At 36.8% G+C, this 20,887-nt stretch overlaps 1 protein-coding gene across 1 annotated transcript in view; it reads right to left on the bottom strand.

Moving 5' to 3' along the window:
• Positions 1-984: 984 nt before the first annotated feature.
• Positions 985-20,887, bottom strand: part of KIF6 (kinesin family member 6) — a 147,084-nt gene continuing 127,181 nt past the window's right edge. Inside the window, exons 17-21 of the mRNA XM_030945763.1 lie at positions 13,197-13,278; positions 12,100-12,235; positions 10,511-10,602; positions 3,527-3,616; positions 985-1,147 (exon numbers count right to left, since the gene is read on the bottom strand). Of these exons, the coding sequence (XP_030801623.1) occupies positions 985-1,147; positions 3,527-3,616; positions 10,511-10,602; positions 12,100-12,235; positions 13,197-13,278 (563 nt within the window). The remainder of the gene's footprint in view (positions 1,148-3,526; positions 3,617-10,510; positions 10,603-12,099; positions 12,236-13,196; positions 13,279-20,887) is intronic.

The raw sequence follows: 20,887 nt of genomic DNA, 5'->3' as shown, positions 1-20,887 counted from the left end.
TAAATCCAGTTTAATTTCATTTGCAAAAGAAACCTGACCACAGCTTTTCTAAATAAAGACAAAAGGGATCCCAAAGCCTAAGCGTGCTAAGTGTTTGCTTTGGATGAGTGTAGGGACACTGTTTTTTCAGCTAGTGTGTGTTTACCTGACAGTTTTCTGATAAGCAGTGTGATACCAAAGCCCCACTTTGTGACAGTGCTAACACCATCTGCCAGGTGCACATAGCTTGTTGAAAAATGCTGTCGTCAGCACTGAAGTGCTGATGGAAAGTTATTGCTTCAGTAACCACTAACATGCTCATATTCTGTCTAATTGGTTGCTGCCACTAAAAACTATTATTCAGGGGAAAAAAACCCACAGGTCATTTTTCTTTGTCATAATAAACTTTAGGTTACCTTGCAGTGCCACTGTTCTTCTTCCTGCCAATTTTACTTATCTACACTCTAGAGTGAACTTTATTACCTTCCTATGATTGCTCTTGGTACCTGATTTGATGACAAATACTCATAGAAATTTTCATTAGACCTTGACATAGTGAAGACCTGTTAAAGATATTCTCTTTTCCAGGCACAGTGGGCCAGTCAGCCTCCTGAGGCAGGGGTACAGTGCAATCATTTGAGTTATCTTTATTTGGTTTCAACTCTTACAGCTAAATTTGTACCACATGAAAACCAGAACACATAGTTTAAAGAAAATCTATAGAGAAAAATTTGGATCATCAAGGAACCACATTCAAATGCATTTGCTTAAGGGTAAATAATATACTATGCAGGTTGCACAGCCATGCATGCCCCGGACATTTACTGATGGTGGCTTAGTAAAACAGAGAGTCTTCATAATTTTTCACTGCAGCATTGAGCCACTTAAGAAATATATGTGAAGAACTCAAGAGTTTAGAAAGGATGAGAATATAATGTAATATGACTGAAGCCAGAATCAGTTTTCACTTGCATCAGTGTAATGTGGACTAAAGCTATTTTGACTTCAAAATGCTGTACTGGATATTTTGGTTTGGCTTTCTATTTTTTGGCAGGATTTACCTTTCTTCTGGAGGATGTTCTGTCTTGCTTTAATGAAAGCTAGGATGTCAGCATCAGCCTGGCTGTCTCCAGTCAGAGGAATAGATGTACTTGAACTTGGTGGGGTCCTGAAATAAAAAAGTACACTTGTGAACTCAAGGGAGTAAGAAGGTTAATTTTTCTGTCTCCTCTTTTTTTACCATAAAGGATTTTATTCTTTAGATGCATTGTTGGATATGGCACAGTTTAACAGAGAATTGATCTCAGGACTACTTAATGGTCTTATGTAGGTTTCTAAGATTTGTCATCATCTCTTTAGTATGGGAAGGCTACTTGTTTATCAGCTATAAACCTCTCACAAAGGGTTAAAAATATTGTAGTGCTGAGTCAAAGAATTACCAAGTGGAAAAGCTTAATGTAGTGAGTTTACCAAGGAAATGATGGATGCGACTATGCCATGTGTTTGCTTGCTTCAGGCTGTTACAAATCTGAACAGATCAATAGAATTTTTGCCTACTGTGGGGGAATTAAGTTTTCATACATACACAGAAGTAAACAATCACGTGGTACTCAGGACATTATTGTATTTGCAGGGAAATGCCCCGACAAAGGAATGATGCGTCTGGCTCCATGTTCTCAGAAGGCTAATTTATTACTTTATTATACTATATTATATTAAAGAATACTATACTAAAATATACTAAAGAATACAAAAAAAGATACTTACTGAATGTTAAAAAGATAGCAATGAAAACTTGTGACTCTTTCCAGAGTCTTAACACAGCTTGGCCCCAATTGGCCAATGAATCAAAACAACTCACCCTGGAGACCAATGAAACAATCATCTGTGGGGAAACAATCTCCAAACATATTCCTTGTGAGCAAAACACAGGAGAAGCAAATGAGATAAGAATTGTTTTCCTTTTCTCTGAGGCTTCTCAGCTTCCCAGGAGAAAAATCCTGGGCAAAGGAATTTTTTCAGAGAATGTGAATGCCACAGGACATCTCCTGACTGACCAAATCCTTTGTGCTGCTGAATCTCCAGGCCCAGCTGAACTCATGTACCTATGCTGCTAAATCATTGACTTATGACTGTTATTGACAGATCCTCTGATGGTGTAAGATGATGTAATACAATGAAGCTGTTCTAATCAGCTGAGAAAGCTGAGAATTTCCAGCTGCATCTTGAACCTTATTTGAAGATTGAACACTAATTGGGAGATGAGAAATACAGCAACAAAAATTACAATACAGAAGGACAAGGGGAACTGAAGGGAAAAACTTTTTTTTTTTTACATATTGTACCTCTGTAATTGTAGTTATTTCACTGTTCCATACTGACTGCAGCAGTAGGTGGTTTCTATGACTGACATATGCAGCAGTGTAATATCCTTGTCTTTGTGCTATTAAGTTCTCAGTTGCTGAATCAGTGAACCAAAATGGAAAAACAAAGAAGAAATTACTCTGAACTTAAAACTCCCCTATTTTAATGTAATTTACAAGGTGATCACAGAACACCAATAAGGGACTATTCTTGATTGATTTTCATTTACTTAGCAGCAATACAAAAAATAAAAATTCCACAGTATATTGAGAAGGTACTCTCTAAATTCCATTTTAGCTTCTATTTTTCTTCTGCTTTTCTTAAACCCAAATGCAATTTAAAACATTAGGTTTTGGGGGATGACATTTTCCACTATTTTTTTCTGCTCTAGAAACAGATTGTTTTGGAAAATGAAAGAAAAAACCCTTGTGCTTTCTTCTTACTAATGCAGTAGGAAAAACAGTAACTTGACCATATTTTCCTAAGGGCATTGATAGCCAGAACTGTTGAGCACAATAAGAATATAACTTCTGGAAGCAGAGTGACTTCGCATAATGTTTCAGTGGGAGAACAGAACGTGGAAATAAACACACCAGAAAAAATAGAGAGGCTCAAAACCCTAGTAGTTTCTGTTAACCTGATAAGCTAATTTTCACAAAGCAGTTCCTCTTTTGAGAAAACATGACACATAACCTTTGCCAAGCCTGAAACTGTTGCCATTTTAACAGAATCATTTGTGGGAGGGAGATTAAAAATATTTTAAAGACAAAATCACAAGTATGAAAAAATCTCTGCCTAGTTCCTGCATTCTACAATTCTTCAATACATACACACTCTGATTTCTCTTATTTTCAAGTGTTTTTATTTACTGTTTCAGAATCCTTTTCTCTGAGAAGGCTGGGAAGGCACAGTCATGAATAGTCATGAATATTCAAAAGTTTATAGAGGAAAAAGCTTCAGGCCAAACACGAAACCACCTTTGTAATACTGATGATGCAGCAGATTGGTGTAAAGCTATGTGGCAGCCTGCAGTTGGTTTGGAAGTTAGAGGAAAATCTGCAATTTGTAAATTTTTTTATTTTTATATTTCAAGGAGATTGTTTTTGAATAGATGGATGGAGGATTGTGAAGGCATTATATTATTTTGTACTTTGCTCTTTCCTCTGAGTAGCCAAGTTCTTACCTTGTTTTTAAAGTTGGGCTACCAGAAGTGACTGAATTGTTTTTCACAGCTGAATCTTCAGTAGGGCTGTCTCTACTGGTGTCTGGAAAACTGAAGGAGAAATGAAGAAATGAAGGAAAAAGAAGGAAATAATATAGGCCTTGTGTAGGCAATATTAATACATACAGTAATTAACTACAAAGAAGATGTTTTTCAAAATTTTAAAAATCTATATAAAACACTTGTTTAGTGAAAGAAGATTTTCAGTTTAATCCATATGATGATTATGTTTTTGTAGAGAATGTGGCTATGAAAGAATGACAAATACCTTCACAAAAAATGTACTTTTAGTATTTGCCTTCTAAGCCTGACTTGTAAAGCACTTTGATATATCTGATGTACAGTTTGTAGTGGTATATTTAGTTCTTAAATTGAGTATTAGCCAAGTGAGGCCCTTGCTAATTTTCTATTCCTTCTTCAGTCAGGCAAAATTGTTACCAAAATCAGCAAGAGACTGAGTAAAAACTCAGTGAGACTTTGGGATGGGGCTTGTTGATGATAGCCAAATATATTGCAAACAGCTGCTGTGCATTCCTGCCTCTGCAAATATCATTATCAAGGAAGCTCACTGTTGGGGAGGCAGTTTTCCAGCACTGGATATCTAGGGACTCTCTGCTTTTCCTGGGGGTTGCACATACCACCAGATCTGGTGCCAATCTTAGAGCGGAAAAAGTAAATTACTCAGTGTAAGGATTTTTCCAGTAGATGGCAGGATTGGCAAGTTCTTGCTTTTCTAAGTCTGCAGTAGTTTGTTCATTGTTGGCTGATGAATTGATATTTCTGGCAGAGAACTTGAAAAGGGAAAGAAATTTATTACTAAAATTTTACTGTATTACACTGTGCCAGGTTCAGTTTAGCAGAAGATATTGTGCCCAGGAGTATAAGTCATTTTCAGCTGAACAGCTCCAGGTCTGCTGAATGATTCTCTTTAACTCCTCAACTCCCACACCATTCACACCTGCCTAATTCAACTAAAGCAATATCTTATTTAATGTCAATAATATTCTGTACTTTTATTACATCCACATATTACAAGAGCTAGAAAGGATGTGTGATGTTATTACCTACTATGCGGTTCAACAATATCTGGGAACCTTATATCGTCATTCTGCTTTAGGATTTCCTGAATATTTTTTCCACTGATTTGGCAGTTCTTAAAAATGAAGTGATTTAGTGTTTTAAATTCAGTTTTCTAAAAGGCCTCTGTGTCTGTGCCCTGAGATACTGAGGCATCCAAGTCACATAACCAAGGTTTAATAAATTGCTACACATCAGCTGAACCATAGCAACCATCCCTGACTCTATTCTTAGCCTACAACAAACATAATATGACTTAATGTGATTCTTTTTTATTGCTTTCTTTTTATTAAAATAAGCATCTTTGCTTTCTCTTTGCCATGCACAAAATGTATAATTTTACAAATTCTGTGAGTCACATGAAGTATTTTAAAGTTGCAGTAGTTTACCTATTTGAATTACTTCTTTTTTCCATTGTAAAAAAAAATTTTCCAAAATTGTTAAATCCCCATTTGAAAGGAATTTGGATTTAGACTGATTTAAAAAAAAAACTCCATATATACTAACTAAGGTGTGGCATGGTTAGAACTCTAGGGATGTTGCTTTCTAGTACATTCCTGGACCCAAGGACAATATGGCAAAACTTGCCTCAGAGTGCTCTGGGAGAATTTGGCACCCATGGAAAGCAATATTAAAAAACCCACTTAGACTGAGCGAGATGATGCCCAAAATCAGGAAATTAATGTTCCTGCACTTAGAGATGGACCTTTATCTCCTATCCTGTGCCTGTGGTGTTGCAAGCAGACATTTTTATTGTGGGATGCAAACTGTTCTCCTGCAAGTTAAGGAAGTTCATAAGGAAGCTTGTAACTATTTTTTTAAATGATCCAAAGTTCTGCTTCCATGTAAGAGGTTAACAATTAGTATGCTAATCAAACAAATGGGTCCAGCAGTTTGGCACAACTCAAATGCATCTCTTATATCCTAGAGATTTCTCTAATTCCTAGGCTAGAGGGATGGTCTGTATGGGGATAACTTGCATCCTTCCTACTGAAGCTCTGATACTGACATTGCAAGTTGAATCATAAGGGGACAAATGAGTGTAATTCTGCTGTGTAGTGGTTTGTACGTTCAGATGCAACTTGTTCCTAGCCTGTTCTTAGAAGTGAGGACACTCTTTATCCATCTCAGTGTTAGATGCTGTTTTAGTAATGCAAATAAATTGAGAAATGTTCTAGTAATGCTTTAAATTTAATGGAAAGTCATTATGCTACCATGAGGTGGAGGTAATAGTACCCCTCTCTGTGTGACCAGCATGAAGGACTGGACATCTCAGGAGGCTCCAACAAAGCCAAACAAAACCATGCCTGACACCCTTTAGTGTGATGAAAGTCTTCTTCAAGCAAGGGGTTGATCCAGAGATATCTAGAGATGTCATTCAATATTTCTCTAATGTGAAAACAGGCATTCCTGGATCACATTTTGGGTTTGGGTAGATGTACAAGGTATGTAAGTCCTGTGTCTGTCTGTCGCCCAAGCTTTAACCCCTAACATTATTCAGCTTGTTTTGACAGTGTATGATTCCCATTTTCATTCTCAATCTATCTGATTTTTCGTTGAGTTGAATTTAAGAAATCTCAAAGACTGTTTGCTGAAAACTTCAGTAAAATTCCTACTTTTTCTGGAGATTAAAGATAGTCTGTCAACTTTATATGTCTGTTTTTATAACCTAGTACCTGATGTTTCACCCAGTGGATAACTTTCTTTTTCTGGGGGAGCTGGGGGAGGAGAATCCTCTGTTGAGAGTGTATGTCTCAGCTAGGCATGAGGCAGGAGTCATAGAGATGTACAGAGGGTTGCAGCAGCATTCTTTTGCTGCAGGAACCCAAGGACCAGAAACTGATCCACGGACCGATCAGCTCCATCAAGTACACAGGGTAGAGGAGCTGCAGAGATGATGCATGTCATGGTATGAGTGCTTAATTTGCCAGCTGAAAAATAATGGAAAATCAGGTAGATTAAAATGGAAATTGAAAATTTGAAGGTGTGCAACCTCTGTAATGTTAAAAAAACCTCAGCTGCAGTTGTCCAATTATCTGAGTTTTGGACATGAGGGGAACAGATGTTCAGTGTACAGACAGGAAAGATTCAAGCTGCCTAAAGCTGAGCATTTTAGTAGCTGGCTACAAAATTAAATTTGGCCTAACTTGCAAATTCACAGATGTATTGTTCCAGTTGTTACCAAAGAATGTGAAAACCTTTGAAACATCACTAATCGATGACATTATTCCCAGATTATGTTTTTATCATTATGTAACACTGCAGGAAATTGGTAGGAATAAAAATTATTAGACAGAAAATGCTCTAAAGTATGTAAACATTGACCTTGTTTCACACAACATTAATGTAGGGGGTAACTGCTGCAATCCAGGACAATAATTGTTAAAAAAATCTGATGCTCAGAGTCATCAGACAACATGAAGATTTATTTGAAAATGGCTCCAACGGAATTTAAAGAGCCAGGAAGACTTTGAATAAGAAACAGAACAGCCGAGGAGTCTGAGGTTGAACATACTGTGGGGCTTGCTGGAATAGGACAAATGAGATGCAGTAAAAGGAAATGAGTGAGGTTAAGAAAGATTTGACTGAGATAAAAATGAATATATTCATTCTAAGAGGAGGAAAAACCAAAATTTTTGTAAGATTTGAATAACTAACATTTATATGATTCAAATGGAATAAAAGAACTGTTCAACACTACTGAAACAAAATGTTCAGTGAGAGAAGCAATTTGAATAGACAAGGATCTGATAAATTCCTTAAATGAAAGCCATTGTGGGAGAGACTGTATGAGGAAGAACAAAAGGCTGTGCTTGAATTCTGAATGCGTGGAGCACATATGGAGTCCTGAGCCCAACATGCATTTTCAGACTTCTTGCAGACTTGACAGGAATCCATTAAGAGACATAAACATATATACAGTGTGAGTTCAGGTAGCACTACAGCTTTCAGACCTCACTGACTGAGGCAGAAATGGTCACTATTCAACTCTTTTATTAACATAGACTCATTTCGACACTTTTAACAATTCAGCCATTTTTTGAACTGAAAAAAGAGGCATATTTGGCCATGGATCAAGTGCCTTTTAGGTGTGTGTATCCTTCTTAAGCCTCAAAAGGATTACCAGCCTCCCTTGTCTGTTATTTTAGTTATAAATTAACTTAGTATAAAATAAAATTTGAGCCTTCCCAAGGCTTAATTTTCTCTGGAAACATGACATATAAGTTGTGTCAAACAATAAAAATGCACACAAATCATACAGTAGAAGGTGATCAAAAGACTTTGTTCAAACACACAAAGATTAGGAATACACCTGTGTTTTTGCATGCTGAGTTATATAAATTATTATTGCTAGCCTGAAGATTGTATTTACATCCATTCCCATTGAGGAGTTTGTCTGAATGGTTTTACTGCATGCTTACTCTGTCAATAGCAGTCTTAGAATTTAGCCTACATAGTTTTAGATCTTATACTTATTGAACACACCTGTTAACTGAGTTCCATCTTGGAAACAGATTTTATTTACACCACATTATATCAAACATAATTTATGTCAGCTTTTGCTTAGGTGTCTGGTTATTCTGCTGGGTGAAAACAGCAATATCATTCCAAAGAGAGATGGTTGATTTTTATACAGGTTAGGAAAAAAGAGCCATTTGTGTCTCAGGAAAAGAAGCGCCTGTAGCCTGGATTCATTCTACACAATTATGGGAAGTGGTAAGTAAAGTTGCTGTGACAACTGGGGCCAAAGAAATCCTTGGGAAATAAATATTCTACTATTTTATTCTTTTAAAGTCTGAAATTTGAAACCATTACTCTAAAGTGTTATTGACTTGAGTAGGGGGAAAAGTAAATTTTCATGCACAGTGGGAGGTTAAGCCTGTAGCTCCTGCCTTAGAAAAAGCAGAAATAATGTTTCTACTTCCATATACATGCCACTGGAAATGTACCTGAGTAAAATATGTTTAAACAGCCTAACATAAAATAAGATCAACTTTCTAGAACCATAGGAAGGAATGAGCACTTGACTTTTAAAGATTATCTCAAGAATATTGATAGAGATGGGAAAATAAAACTACATTCATCCCAATTCCCTCTACAATTTTAGTTCCAGAAGAGAAATATTCTGTGTCTGTGATATTTATGCAAGGATCATCCAGTCAGCCTCAGTCAATATGCCCATTACTTAGACACAGAGAAACTGTTCACTGTAAAGAACATCTGCTTTCTGCAGGGAATCATGTGGGGCAGTACAGGATTCTGAAGTAAGCTTGGCAGCTGAAAGCAACCATGCACCTTTCTCCATTCTAGTCAAAATGCCAGATGGATTTTCCTTAGATTTGTCCTCCAGTAATAAACATGAACACTAAAGGCAATTGATAGAAAAGCTTAAAAAAGCATCAAGAAATCAGTTATGCAATTTTGTTTCTGAGCCAGGGTAGGGAAAGGAGGATTCACCACTGCTGGAGGCCAGTTCCCCATTGCACTAGAAAGTTCCTGGGCATTACCATATGCTCTTTTTAGTTCAAGATTTTTTAATTAGAATGCAAAAGGTATTGCTCTCCTGAGCAATGCATCAGCACACCAACTGAAATTTATCATTCCCAAGATCAATGGGACAGAGAGGTTGTGCAAAAGGTGCTTAGTTCAAAGGACTGTATGGAGAGTGACAGTCATGGATTGCTTGAGCTAATTTGGCTGAATTTGTGCTAAGCTAGACCAAAAATGCTCTCATGTTCTGGTCCATGAGCTTTTCTCTGGGACAAGTAACCTTCAGCCTGAGACCAGAAATGAACAGCACAGATTAGGCCTAAAACCATTTGCAAAGTGATTAATGCCTAAGTCTTGAGAGGACACTGAATGAGAACGAAAGCAAAGTAGAGAAGTCTGGAGTTGGTTTTCATCAGTTTGAGAGGTCTGAAAATGTCTTGTCAGAAAACTTTAGAGGACTATGTCTATCATTTTCTGTACTGATTATGGAGCATTTATGGAGCATGGATACATGAGAGTGTTAAATAAAACTTAGAAGTTATTTTAGAAGTTTTCAGAAAACAGTAAAACATCATTTATGCAGATTACTGTCATAAAAATGTAGGTAAAGCCACTCATCAGAGAAATGTTAATTGCATAACAAGGAGGAGAGAGAGGCAGAAAAAGAGAGCAAGAGAAAGGTGGGAAGGGAAAGAGTTACAGGGAGGGAGAAAGAAGGAAGGGGCGAGAACACCTCCATTTATTGTCCTTGAATATGGAAACCTGCACAGTCAGGTATGTGGTTTCTCGCACACACTTTCCCTGATGGTTATGAAAAATGTATTACTGCAAATTTAAATTAGAGGTTTTGAAATCAGAGGTGACTGTTGATGAAACAACCAAGATGATTACATTTTTCTCCTGTAGGTAACACATCACCATCTTACAATATCAAATATAATGTCATTGTGTAATAATATGCTGCATAAATGTAGTACTATGACATTTTTCAGGAGCAAGTCTATCTAGGATATACATGAAATAATTTTTAAAGCTCTTTTGGTTTGAAGTCCCCTGCATACATCCCAAAGGAGATACAATCTCTTCATACACAAAACTGACTGCTAACAGGCTTGCCTTTCTTAGCTGTTGTGGGCCCCTAGAGAAAGGTTTCCAAGGTTCCAAGACAAACATGTCTAAAGAACTGAGGTCCTACCTTCAATAGGACTTCCAAATAACTGAATGATAAAATTTACTTTTTTACACAATTGTTTCTGTTGTAACTGAAAATACAGTGTTTCAGTGTGGTATTTGCAAAAGCATTCTGGACAACTTTACTTCTATTAAAAGTGCATTTTTTCCCCTGTAAGGAAGGAAAAGAAAAATGAAACAATTTACCTGATAGGTGATAGGTGCTGTGAGGATCTGACAAGCTGTGGATAAACAGGATTGACAGTATTTGGTGAGGCAACCATCTCTGGCTTTTCCTGCTCATTTAGATTGAAAAACAAAATTATCAGGCTAGGATTTTTTTAAAGTGCTTCATATTGGACTATAAATTTCAGTAATAACAAGGTAAGCAATGACTCATTCAGAAAACACAGAGCCTGAATCACACAGTATTTTCTCCACTTGCACAAACACTTCTGAACAAAGAAAAAAGTATTTAGGATTGGTTCAAGTATTTTTAAGCTCAAGTTACAGGTTTTTAATATGTAACAGCATATGTTCACTGATTCCAGTTTCTTAGGGAGCTCAGATGTATAGATAGGTCAAGATCTAAGAAATCAATCCCAATTATGTTTTCCAGTTTTCTAATCTTCTACTGATGAATCATGAGAGGTTGAATTGTGGAACTCTCCTTATAAGGGATGGAGAGAAATGTGCTGCTGTGTATTCAAGAATATTACTTGCAGTGCTTTGAAAAGCCTAAATATTTAGGCAGGAGGGTGACTAAAACGTCATCCTCTTTGCCACCTATATGTTTAGGGATTTTAACTGGAAAAGTATTTGGCCATGCCAACTTGAAATTAGGCTGCTTAGGCGGCAGTGTATGGATAACTAAGTTCCCAATGTTAAGTTCTGTATTTTAGGCTGTTTTCTTAAAAATATGGTTTAAATCTATACTCATGAGAATTAACCAAAATATAAGCTAAAACTTTCTTTCTTTATAACAACTTTTCCTCAAGGAGTAAATCTTCTCTTCCAGTTAATAATAAATGATATGGGATGGACTGCACTCAGCATTCTTTTTCATAAGGCTGATGTAGGTTTCATGGCTGAACTTTGCTGTGAGCTGCTGTGTCACTACTTGCAAGTCATTAAAAAAGTGTCAGAAGGGGAGCACAAGAAAGCTAGTTTGTTTCAATAGATTGTAGTTTTCAGACTGACTGTGTTATGAACTGCCAATACACTGGTTAAAATGACAGGTCTTTAGTTCATTTTTACACAAGTCATTGCATTAGCTCACCCTGCGCTTAAACACTGGTGGACTTCAGCTAGAGAGTGAGGAAACACACTGTGCCGGGAGCTGATGACCCTCTGGGAGCCTAGGGAAGCTGAAAAGTTACTGGAGTCTTTGCAAGCAAAGGAAGCTAAAAAGTAACGATATTTGCTGCAAAAAATGCTGATGAAATCATAGTTTTGCTAGCAGTAAAAAAGATTATTTTTTGCAATCTGATAATATTCTTTCGGAGTTGTTACCATTTTGTGCCCATACTTGCCTACTAATCAAGATGTTTGGAAGAACATCAAAAAGAAAATAGAGCAGGAAAAAATGGGTTTGTTTGATTTTTTTTTTTTAGCTTCACATAAGTATAATTCACATTACCTTTGTCCAATTCACCTTGGCATAAGTACCGGTGAACCAGACCCTCAATTCCTTCCTTCATACTCCTTTCTGTCTAGCCAATTAACTACTTTTTAAAGGAATTATTGAAGATGTTATATTTACACAAAAAATGAAGAAATACAAAATGATTTCATACCTGGAATTTTTTTGCCTCTTCAGACCACCAAACTTCAAAGTCTTTTTGCACCTTCATCTTCACTTTTTCCATAAGCAGCTGCAGGTGCTCAATCTCTATCTTCAGTCCTTTGAAGCGACTGTACACTGTTTTATAGCTAATATGAGAAGAAGAAAGTGTATTACAGATCTTCTAACATATATCTGAGCAAAGGTTAATCCTACTTAGAACTGTTAGAGATTTAAACTATAAAATAATGTATAATAATCAGAGATGCAGAGGACACAGACAGATGGTAGAAGGAAACATCTCATATTTTACAAAAGCTTCACGGGACAGTAAGTGCAAGAAACTTATTCCACAAACCTTTTATTTCATAAAGAAGTTAGTGGAATTCAAATGGGATCAACATTGATTAACAGTTAAAATATGGGTTCAATCAGCTATGAAAATTATTTCTTTTGAATTCTCAACATATTACCATTAATAAATAACCGGTATCTGGGATTCAGATAGGAGCTGAGATTGGTTCCCCTGTCAGATGGAAGCTTCATTACCCTCTTGGCTATTAGACACTTGGAGATTTACCAGGAGTATGAAAGAGCCAGAAGTTTCCTCAGAGATTGTGAATAACAAATACTAGCAGAATACTTCATACTGATACCCTTGTATCTATTTTTTTAATCCTCCTGGCAAGGATTGGTTAACCAATGTGTAATCTGCATATTATTTACACTTAGTGAGTCCTGTATAACCTAAAGGCTTTCTCTAGGTCAAGAAAGGCAGGACTTTTCTGAATCAACCCAAAAGGCTCAAAATACATTTGGATTCAAACAACAAGTCACAAACACTAATCCTCAGGGAGGACATTAAGCTGTTTTTATTTATTTTTAACCTTTAGCTCAAGCATAAATTTTACCTCTCTCATCTACTGTGGCATCTGACAGACAAACCAACAGCATATACACAAATTTAGAACTATTAGTGAACCACAAAGCTGATATTTTTAAAATGTCAGAGAAAACCCTGAGGGTAGCTGTGTGTGTAGAATTGTAATTGGAATATACTATCAGTATAATTTATCTTCTGAAGGATGAAATCTGAGGCAGAAGTAGTACCTCTTTTTTTCTTCTTCAATTTGCATTCGAAGATTCTCTTCTACTGGATCAAATGTTAGTTCTTCAGAAGGATTTAAAACAGCTATAGGGTAAATCAGATTTAAGCAATGACTATATGGTATCCAAAGAAGCAACTTCTGATTAGAATAAAAACTAGCTTATAAGAGGCAGTTAATGAAATTGGGGTGATTAACCATTTCTCTCTTCTGGAAATGCTTCTTCAAATTCCCTATTTAGGCCTTACTTAGTAGAGGACATAGTCAATAACTAGTAATTTGAATCAAATTGCTTATAATTGGGTTTTTTCATCATTAAAGATTGGAACGATAATTTTAGATATAAATAAAAGCAAGTTAAACATTCATATTTGGCATAAAACATTATCAAATGTGTTCAACCACTTTTTGCAATGGTTTTGGCAACAAAAACAAGACCAGAAGCTGTTGCAAAAAGAAGAGACAGCAGTAGCTCTTGAAAGAGAAATTTGGAGAGCAAAAAATTAGTATATATAACGAAAATATCCTGAAACTATGTGAGAAAATTTTCAAGGTAAAGGATAACTAAGGAAATACCTTAAGAGTAGTCTAAGTTAGCAGTTTATGATTTCTCTATCCTGTAACAGGGGTAGTTAACATGCAATACACAATATGCTTATTCTGAGAGATTGTGAAACAGTCTTTCCATCACGGTTTATATGTTCAGTGGTGAAAGGAAATGTAAAGTTACCTACTAATGTTACAACACTTTCTGTTTCTGGGATGAATGAGAAGAGTTTTACGTTCCCAAGAAAATATGTTTGACCCTTTTAACTGAAGAAAAGTTTAAAAAAACCCAAAAGATTTACTGTACAATACATGCAAGTTTCCACCCCAACTCTTATTTCTGCCAAGAAAATAAATCCTATGTCAGTCTGTCACAAGGCCTGAGGAGCGCACCCTCTCTTCAAGGAGAGGAATTCTGTCTGGAACAAGAGGGCAGCAGTGACCTCTCTCTGCCTGTCAGCGCACCAGCTGAAACCATTAATCTTTTGTAGTAGCACTCTATAGCTTAATACAGATGATGTTGAAAAGCATTTTATTTCATTACTTAGCTAAAGCATGTTAATACAGACAGTCAGGGTGGATGAAGCCCATGCACAAGTCTCCTTTCAGACACTGAAAGGCCTTGCTGTGTGTGATTACAAAGAAGGATAGGGTGAATACATTTGTGGTGGGGACAGTACCCTTAAAAGATAAACTGCTTGAAATGTTAAAGTGAACGAACAAGACAGGAGGTGGAGGAGATGATACAACAGTGACATTGTGTAAGTTATTCCTGAACATAACAGATAACAAAAAGGTCATCATAACTGTGACAGAACCTTTAAGGAAGGGAGCAAACCTTTCCATGATTACAAGGGATGAGGATTTTCTGATTTCTCATATATCATCTCCAGGAGAAGGCATAATGTGGGAAAGCACAGCTGCAGATGGAACTGGTGGGGAGAAACTCATTGCAGAGCTCCTGAGGCTTCATGCTTTTCTAAACTTGATGAACACATAGCAGCCAGGCTTGAGGGAAATGTGCTCTTGTGGAACAAACTGAAATGATTTAGGGAGTTACTGGCTCTCAAGTGGGCCATGCTCACAGACCATGTGAGAATCCTTGTTCTGTTTCCATGAATATTCCAGCCAGACCTCGTGTGAGCCAATTTCAGGTTAAAGGGGACTCTCCTGAGCACGCTGAAGTGCATTTGTCCTATTTGCACAATCTGTGATTGTGTCTGAGTTCAGGAGGCAGCAGCTCTAGCTCTTTATAATGAAGGGAAATAACATAGGGTGGAAGAGAGTAACATCTTAAAATGTTAATGCTGTTTCTGAAGTGAGGACTTCCCTACATGAAAACATCACCAAATTCTGCTGTTGTTACAGAGTGATACAAGCCAGAGTATAGTTTTCCTTCCTTGGTTTATTAGGACATCTAGTACTTGGAAAAATATTTTTATATTAGCTCTGAAAGGTCAGCCAAACTTAGGCAAAATTTTGTCACTTGTATATAAAAACAGCAAAAGAATGGTTTTCTTTCTGCTCATTACATGCTACAGATGGGATTATTTGGTTGCATGTTACCTTCAGAAATAATAATAAAGCCTTTTGTATGAGATGAAAATCTTTATCATAAACAGGGCGCAAAATCCTCACCCATGAATACAAATCTGCCCATTATCCCTAGCTGGTGATGACAGACAAACACAGCTGTAGACAAGGTGAGCAGCAGAGTTTTGTGAATAGAAAGAGACGAGTATACTGCAGGCTGGTGTAGCCCCAACAGCATCAGATAAATGGCTAAAAGTTACATATCCTTGTGCATATCACTGAGCTTGGGTCACAAAAGAAGAGATCTGATCACAGTGTCAGGTGAAGTCCAGTAGTAAGTCAAGTCCAGGGCATGCCTGCCAGGGCACTGCTTTGTAAGTTCTCCAGTGTCTTTTCCCAAGCTGTTGCAATGTCCATTTCAGTTTCTTGTCATGTCTGCGCGTCGCAGCAATATGTTTGTGAACTAAACAACATTCTGCTCTAAAGACTAGACCTTTGGAATATACCTACTGTAATATATGTAAGGGATCATGGCTCTTTCCTGACATTCCAAGCAAAAAGACACCTAAATTCTGGTGGATGGTATTTCAACACTTATGTTTCCTGCTACTTCTGCCTTCTCATCATTCCCTGCTACTTCTGTTCTCCCTTCTCCTCCTCTTTACCTTTCCTGATGAATCCCTGCAGTGACCTCTTTCTGCCCCATGGCTTCTGCTGCCTCACACCCCTCTCCTCATACCAGTCCAGGCAGTTTCAGCTACAGTTGAAGAAAGGAAGCTAAGGCAGAGGTTACTGGCTCACTGTATCTCATATCTAATGTTGGCATTCTTCAGTACATAGGCTCAGTCATTTTATAATAATGTTAGAGGGACGCTGAATGAATAGACTGTAAAACATAAAAAGCATACTAATTACTCACAAATTCAATTTAGACACCTAAGAAAAAAAATTCTTTTGGCTACAGCTTTTTTTCCTCTAAAGAGTTTATTGTACATATCTGCCTTCCCATGCAGAAACACAAAATATATATTAACCACACATATACTAAGTACATGGAGATTATGAAGCACTGAAAAATCGTGACATCAGCTTTGCCCACATACATGAAAAAATTTGCATTATATTAAAAGATGTAGTAGAGGTGCTATTGCTAAAATATTAACTATCAAATATAATTTCTGCAACTGCACAGAACACAAATTGGTATCTGCTTTGTTCAGTCAGGATTGACTTTTAATTAATTGTTTGACAGTTTGTCATATGAAACTCAGCTGCACAGTTTAGATCTATGCTTTTAGTGCAGCAGCTGAGATGATTTCATTCAGTTGGAGTGTAATATCACATGCACTTTTCATGCCCCAGTGACTTCGCCTGGACAACGAATGCAGTTGCTGCAATTTAATCCTGGATAATGCAGCCCCAGGTTTCAGGGATGCAGGGAGGTATGACATGCATGCTTAGGAAAACATTGGCTCTGTGTATACTAGGGGCTTCTGATGGCATCCAGTTCTGTACAACAGAACTATTTTGGCAGCAGTCAGCAATGTACTGATAAAGAATATTAGTTTCTTTACATTAACATAACTGCACATAGAGCTGAGTGGCAAAAATTATGAATCCTAAGTCGTGAAGCCTTTTTTAAGAATACTGAGTCCTAAGATGTAAAGAAGAGACTGACAGTGCTACACTGGGTAGGGAAATAGCTGGCAAATTTGATGCTTACTTTAAGGCTAACTGTTTTTGCTTCATCTGTTTTTGCTTCATCTTCATATACAACCCATTTGGTGAAGTGAGCACAGGATACAACTGACACCAGCTGCCCGCATAGAGATGAAGGTGAGCTCTGCATTAGGTGACAGTTCATATGATAAGAGTTTGTAATTTTTAGTGCTTTTTTCCCATAAAGAAGACTGTAAGAGGTGTTTTAAGATATAATTATTTTATTCTAATGAAATGGCCAATTTTGGAGTACAGGAATTAGTAAATTTTACAGCACATTCCACATGATCAAATCACAAAGTACCAGAGAGAAATTGTAGCACCTGCTAACTGGATCACTATTTCAAAGCCATGTGGAAAGCATGGATGAAACACACTATTTCTAGAATGATACCAAGTGTTATCAACACTGTTTACTGCAAACAGGCAACAACCTGAAATACTCTGCCAGATTCTCGTCTACAGTCAGAAAATTTTGCAAGAAACTCTCTGTGACCCTGAACTTTATACTCTCTGGGGTGCTTATATATTTCTTAACCTGAGTGTATCCTGGAAGTCAAACTCCTAGGGATTTATTGTCTTGTGCCTCAAATATCATTGTGCCTTGCCCTCCAGCTGTACTTTTGCAGTCAAATATTTTAATTTTTTTCACTGGATAGTTTTGTGTTTATCTGCTTAAATTTATAGTCACTTGAAGTAACCAAATTTAGAATTGACTTTAGTATCCCATTAATATATTTACTGCCTTATTTATCAGCTTTGCAGCTTTTGGCAAACTCAAGCATTAGTACTTTCAAAATGGAACATATGTTGTAAGCTGATTTTTTTAAAGGAATACCTGTCTATCATTATTCAGGATCATCTTACAAGTAATTCTCCTCTTTTTTTTTATATTTCCCCAGGGCCATGTCAGCCTATGTTTGTCACTGTGCACCATGTGTGTAACTTATACAAAAGCAAAGATGAGTAGGCACAATGTAACTCAGGAGAAGATTAAAATAGCCAAATGTCTGGATTAAGTTTATATTGTGGGTTTAGAGCAATTTACTTAACCCTAATGTAATAGATTTTTAAAATTTTCAGCCAGTTTGTCATAGAATACACTGAAACACACTGTCCTGTTTTCAACATTTTAAAAGTTAATGGATGTGCAGGGGATTAAGGATGTGTATTTTGTTGATTTTGATAACTGAATTTAGAAAAAGGGTCCATCGGTATGCTGTATTTTTTGGTTTTTGTTTGTTTTGTTGGTTTTTTGGTAACATTGCATTGCTTATTGTTTTACTGGCTTAATACTGGCTCAAACTAACTTCCAATGTACCCCTGGCAAGCAGAGCTATTTTCCCCATTTCAGTGAGCTCTTTTTCCTAAATACAGTCACACTTTAATTCCCATAAGTTTCTTAATTGAAACTAGTAACCTATATTTTTCTTCCTGAAAATACATGGCATATAAAACAGGAGGTGTTACCTTCATGTCAGCTGCGCTTAAGCCATGCAAGCTTCTAAAACCATCATGGCTAAAAATTCTCTGTTGCTTTCCAAATATACAATTAAAATAACCCGGGAAAAAAAAAAGACCCTACAAAGCAGCTTCAAGTTTAATATGTTCCATACATGCCAGCTAATCTAGTGAAGAAGTAACATAGCTGGGTCTTAGCCAGGAACCCCCCTACAAACTGAGATTCTTGCCTAAACTTAAATACCTGTTACCATTTGATTACATGTGAATCCTCTTGCATCATTTATCTTGTTCATAATATTAGATTAAATCATACCGGATATGTTTAAATGATCTTTCTCTGCCTCCCAAGAAGGGGTGTGATTTGTCATCCATAAGCTTTGAAGTTTTGTAAATATGAATTTCTAAAAATTCCAAGAACTTTCATGGAAAAAAAAAATCTCTTTTCTAAACTTTGTCATGAGACATTAGGAATACCCCACCACCAATATCCAGACTGCAGTTCAATAAGCAGCACAACTTTTGTAAAATAATGCCTAGTCGAGAGAAGGATTTGACTGAGAATAATATAGCACAACTTTCCTAAGAGTAAGACATACCTAAAGGTGCTAAACGTGCAGTCACAATGACTGTCACATATTACTGGGCATGAACAACATACACAGGCATGGGCAGCAAAGTCTGTGCTTGCAGATCACATTTAGGAATTCAATACACATAGCAATTGTGGGATTAATTCAATAGGCCCAGTGTTTTCTAAAAGTAAAGGGGTGTTTTACCTGCATTCTGCATTGAACTGTCCGTAAACCTAGAAATGTACTGTGGTTGTCAGTACAAATGCTTGTGACAATGCACAGAAGCATTTATTCTGGTCTGTACACTAAATTTATAGCAATGTCATTTGAAAGAATATTAAGGAAAATAATAAGCATACATGCTTATCCTTAATTGCTTCTGTTTCAGCTGTGTATAGGTATAGATGGGCCATGAAACTGATGTTTAACTTCAAGTTAGACAATAAATGAGGTTTTGAGCTTGATTCAAGGAGTGAATACTAACCAAACAAATGTATATGGCTGTACAAGTCTGAACAACTTTGATCTTTCTGCTACTTTCATCTGCAAGAGAGTAGAGGAGATGGAAAGCAAAAGGAAAGACATCATTATTGGTCAAATCATTATATTATGAGCATGAGGTTGCACTATAAATTATTTAGTTTAACTCTTGGCTCAAATAAAACAAAAGATGTTGGGCTGAAGCTCCTCTATCATGGATCTGATTTTTTTTCTATGCAAATAGCAAAGAGATGCACTAAGACCCTGCCTCAGTTAAGTGTAGAATAAAGACAAAAGTACTAGAGAAAGTTTATTTTCCACTCTCCCACATGGCTACTCCACTGGTCCTCTAAAACAGCTTCCTAAATGCTTTTTTAGATGTTGGTATGATGTATGAATTTTCCAGAAAATTTCTGAAACTAAAACTATAGGATTTAATATCACCAGGAATGTCATTCTTTAAGATTCATGTTGATGTTGTTCTGTGTTCTGGCATGTGTATTAGATTAGGGCCATGTGCAACTTGGGCAGTTGTAGGGACCAGATTATAGTTTTGGGACCCTCTATCCCTACTGGCCACACTCCTAACCCAGATGGAGTGCCACGCTTTTGCTGGTTCTCCCATGCACATACCTGCTTGCTGCAGAACAGCTGGGCTGTCTGTGCTGTACTACCAGCTCAAGAAGGAACAAGAAATACAGAGGTATTTAGGGAATTCTCATAGCGCAGTTCTTTCCTATGACCTGTGAAGGAAAGGACACTGGGCTGGAAGTTCTGGTAGCTGTTGGCTGAATTACAGTGTAGTGTGTACTGAGAAGAGAAAATCTTGACATATCCAGAAGCAATTACAACTTAACCACAAGATTCTTATCTGGAGAAGCTGTATCCAACCTCTGCACATTTGTAAGATATTATTAGCTACTTGTTCCAAGTAATTATTTATTTTGATCTCAAATATGCAAACATTTTTCAGCAAAGAAGGAATGAATTAATTTGCATTAGCTATTTCAGCAAAAAATAAATGGCAGAAGATTTTTACCAGACCTGCAGGTTGTTCTGAAATGCTGGATATCACACTTGCCATGCTATTTCATTGTTCACTCCTTGTCCTGTCCTTTACACATAATCAGCTAGATAGAAATTTCTGCTTTAGGTCTGACCTTGAAAAACCTCACAGAAATACAGATGTAAAAGACCTCCATTTGTTGTTTACAGTTCATTAGGTTACAGAAATTTTTATTACAGAGAGCTTTCATGGAGGAAACCTTGACTGAAACAGAACTAGTCAAGCTGCCCAACGCACCTACTGGACATGGCCAGAAGAAAGAAACACACAGCACTTTAAACTCTGTATTATTCTTAGTTAAATTTTTTACCAGCT

This window comes from Camarhynchus parvulus, chromosome 3 (assembly GCF_901933205.1).
Source record: "Camarhynchus parvulus chromosome 3, STF_HiC, whole genome shotgun sequence".
NCBI lineage: Eukaryota > Metazoa > Chordata > Aves > Passeriformes > Thraupidae > Camarhynchus > Camarhynchus parvulus.
Note: the sequence above shows the minus strand (reverse complement) of the source record. Positions and strands in the feature narration are given on the sequence as shown.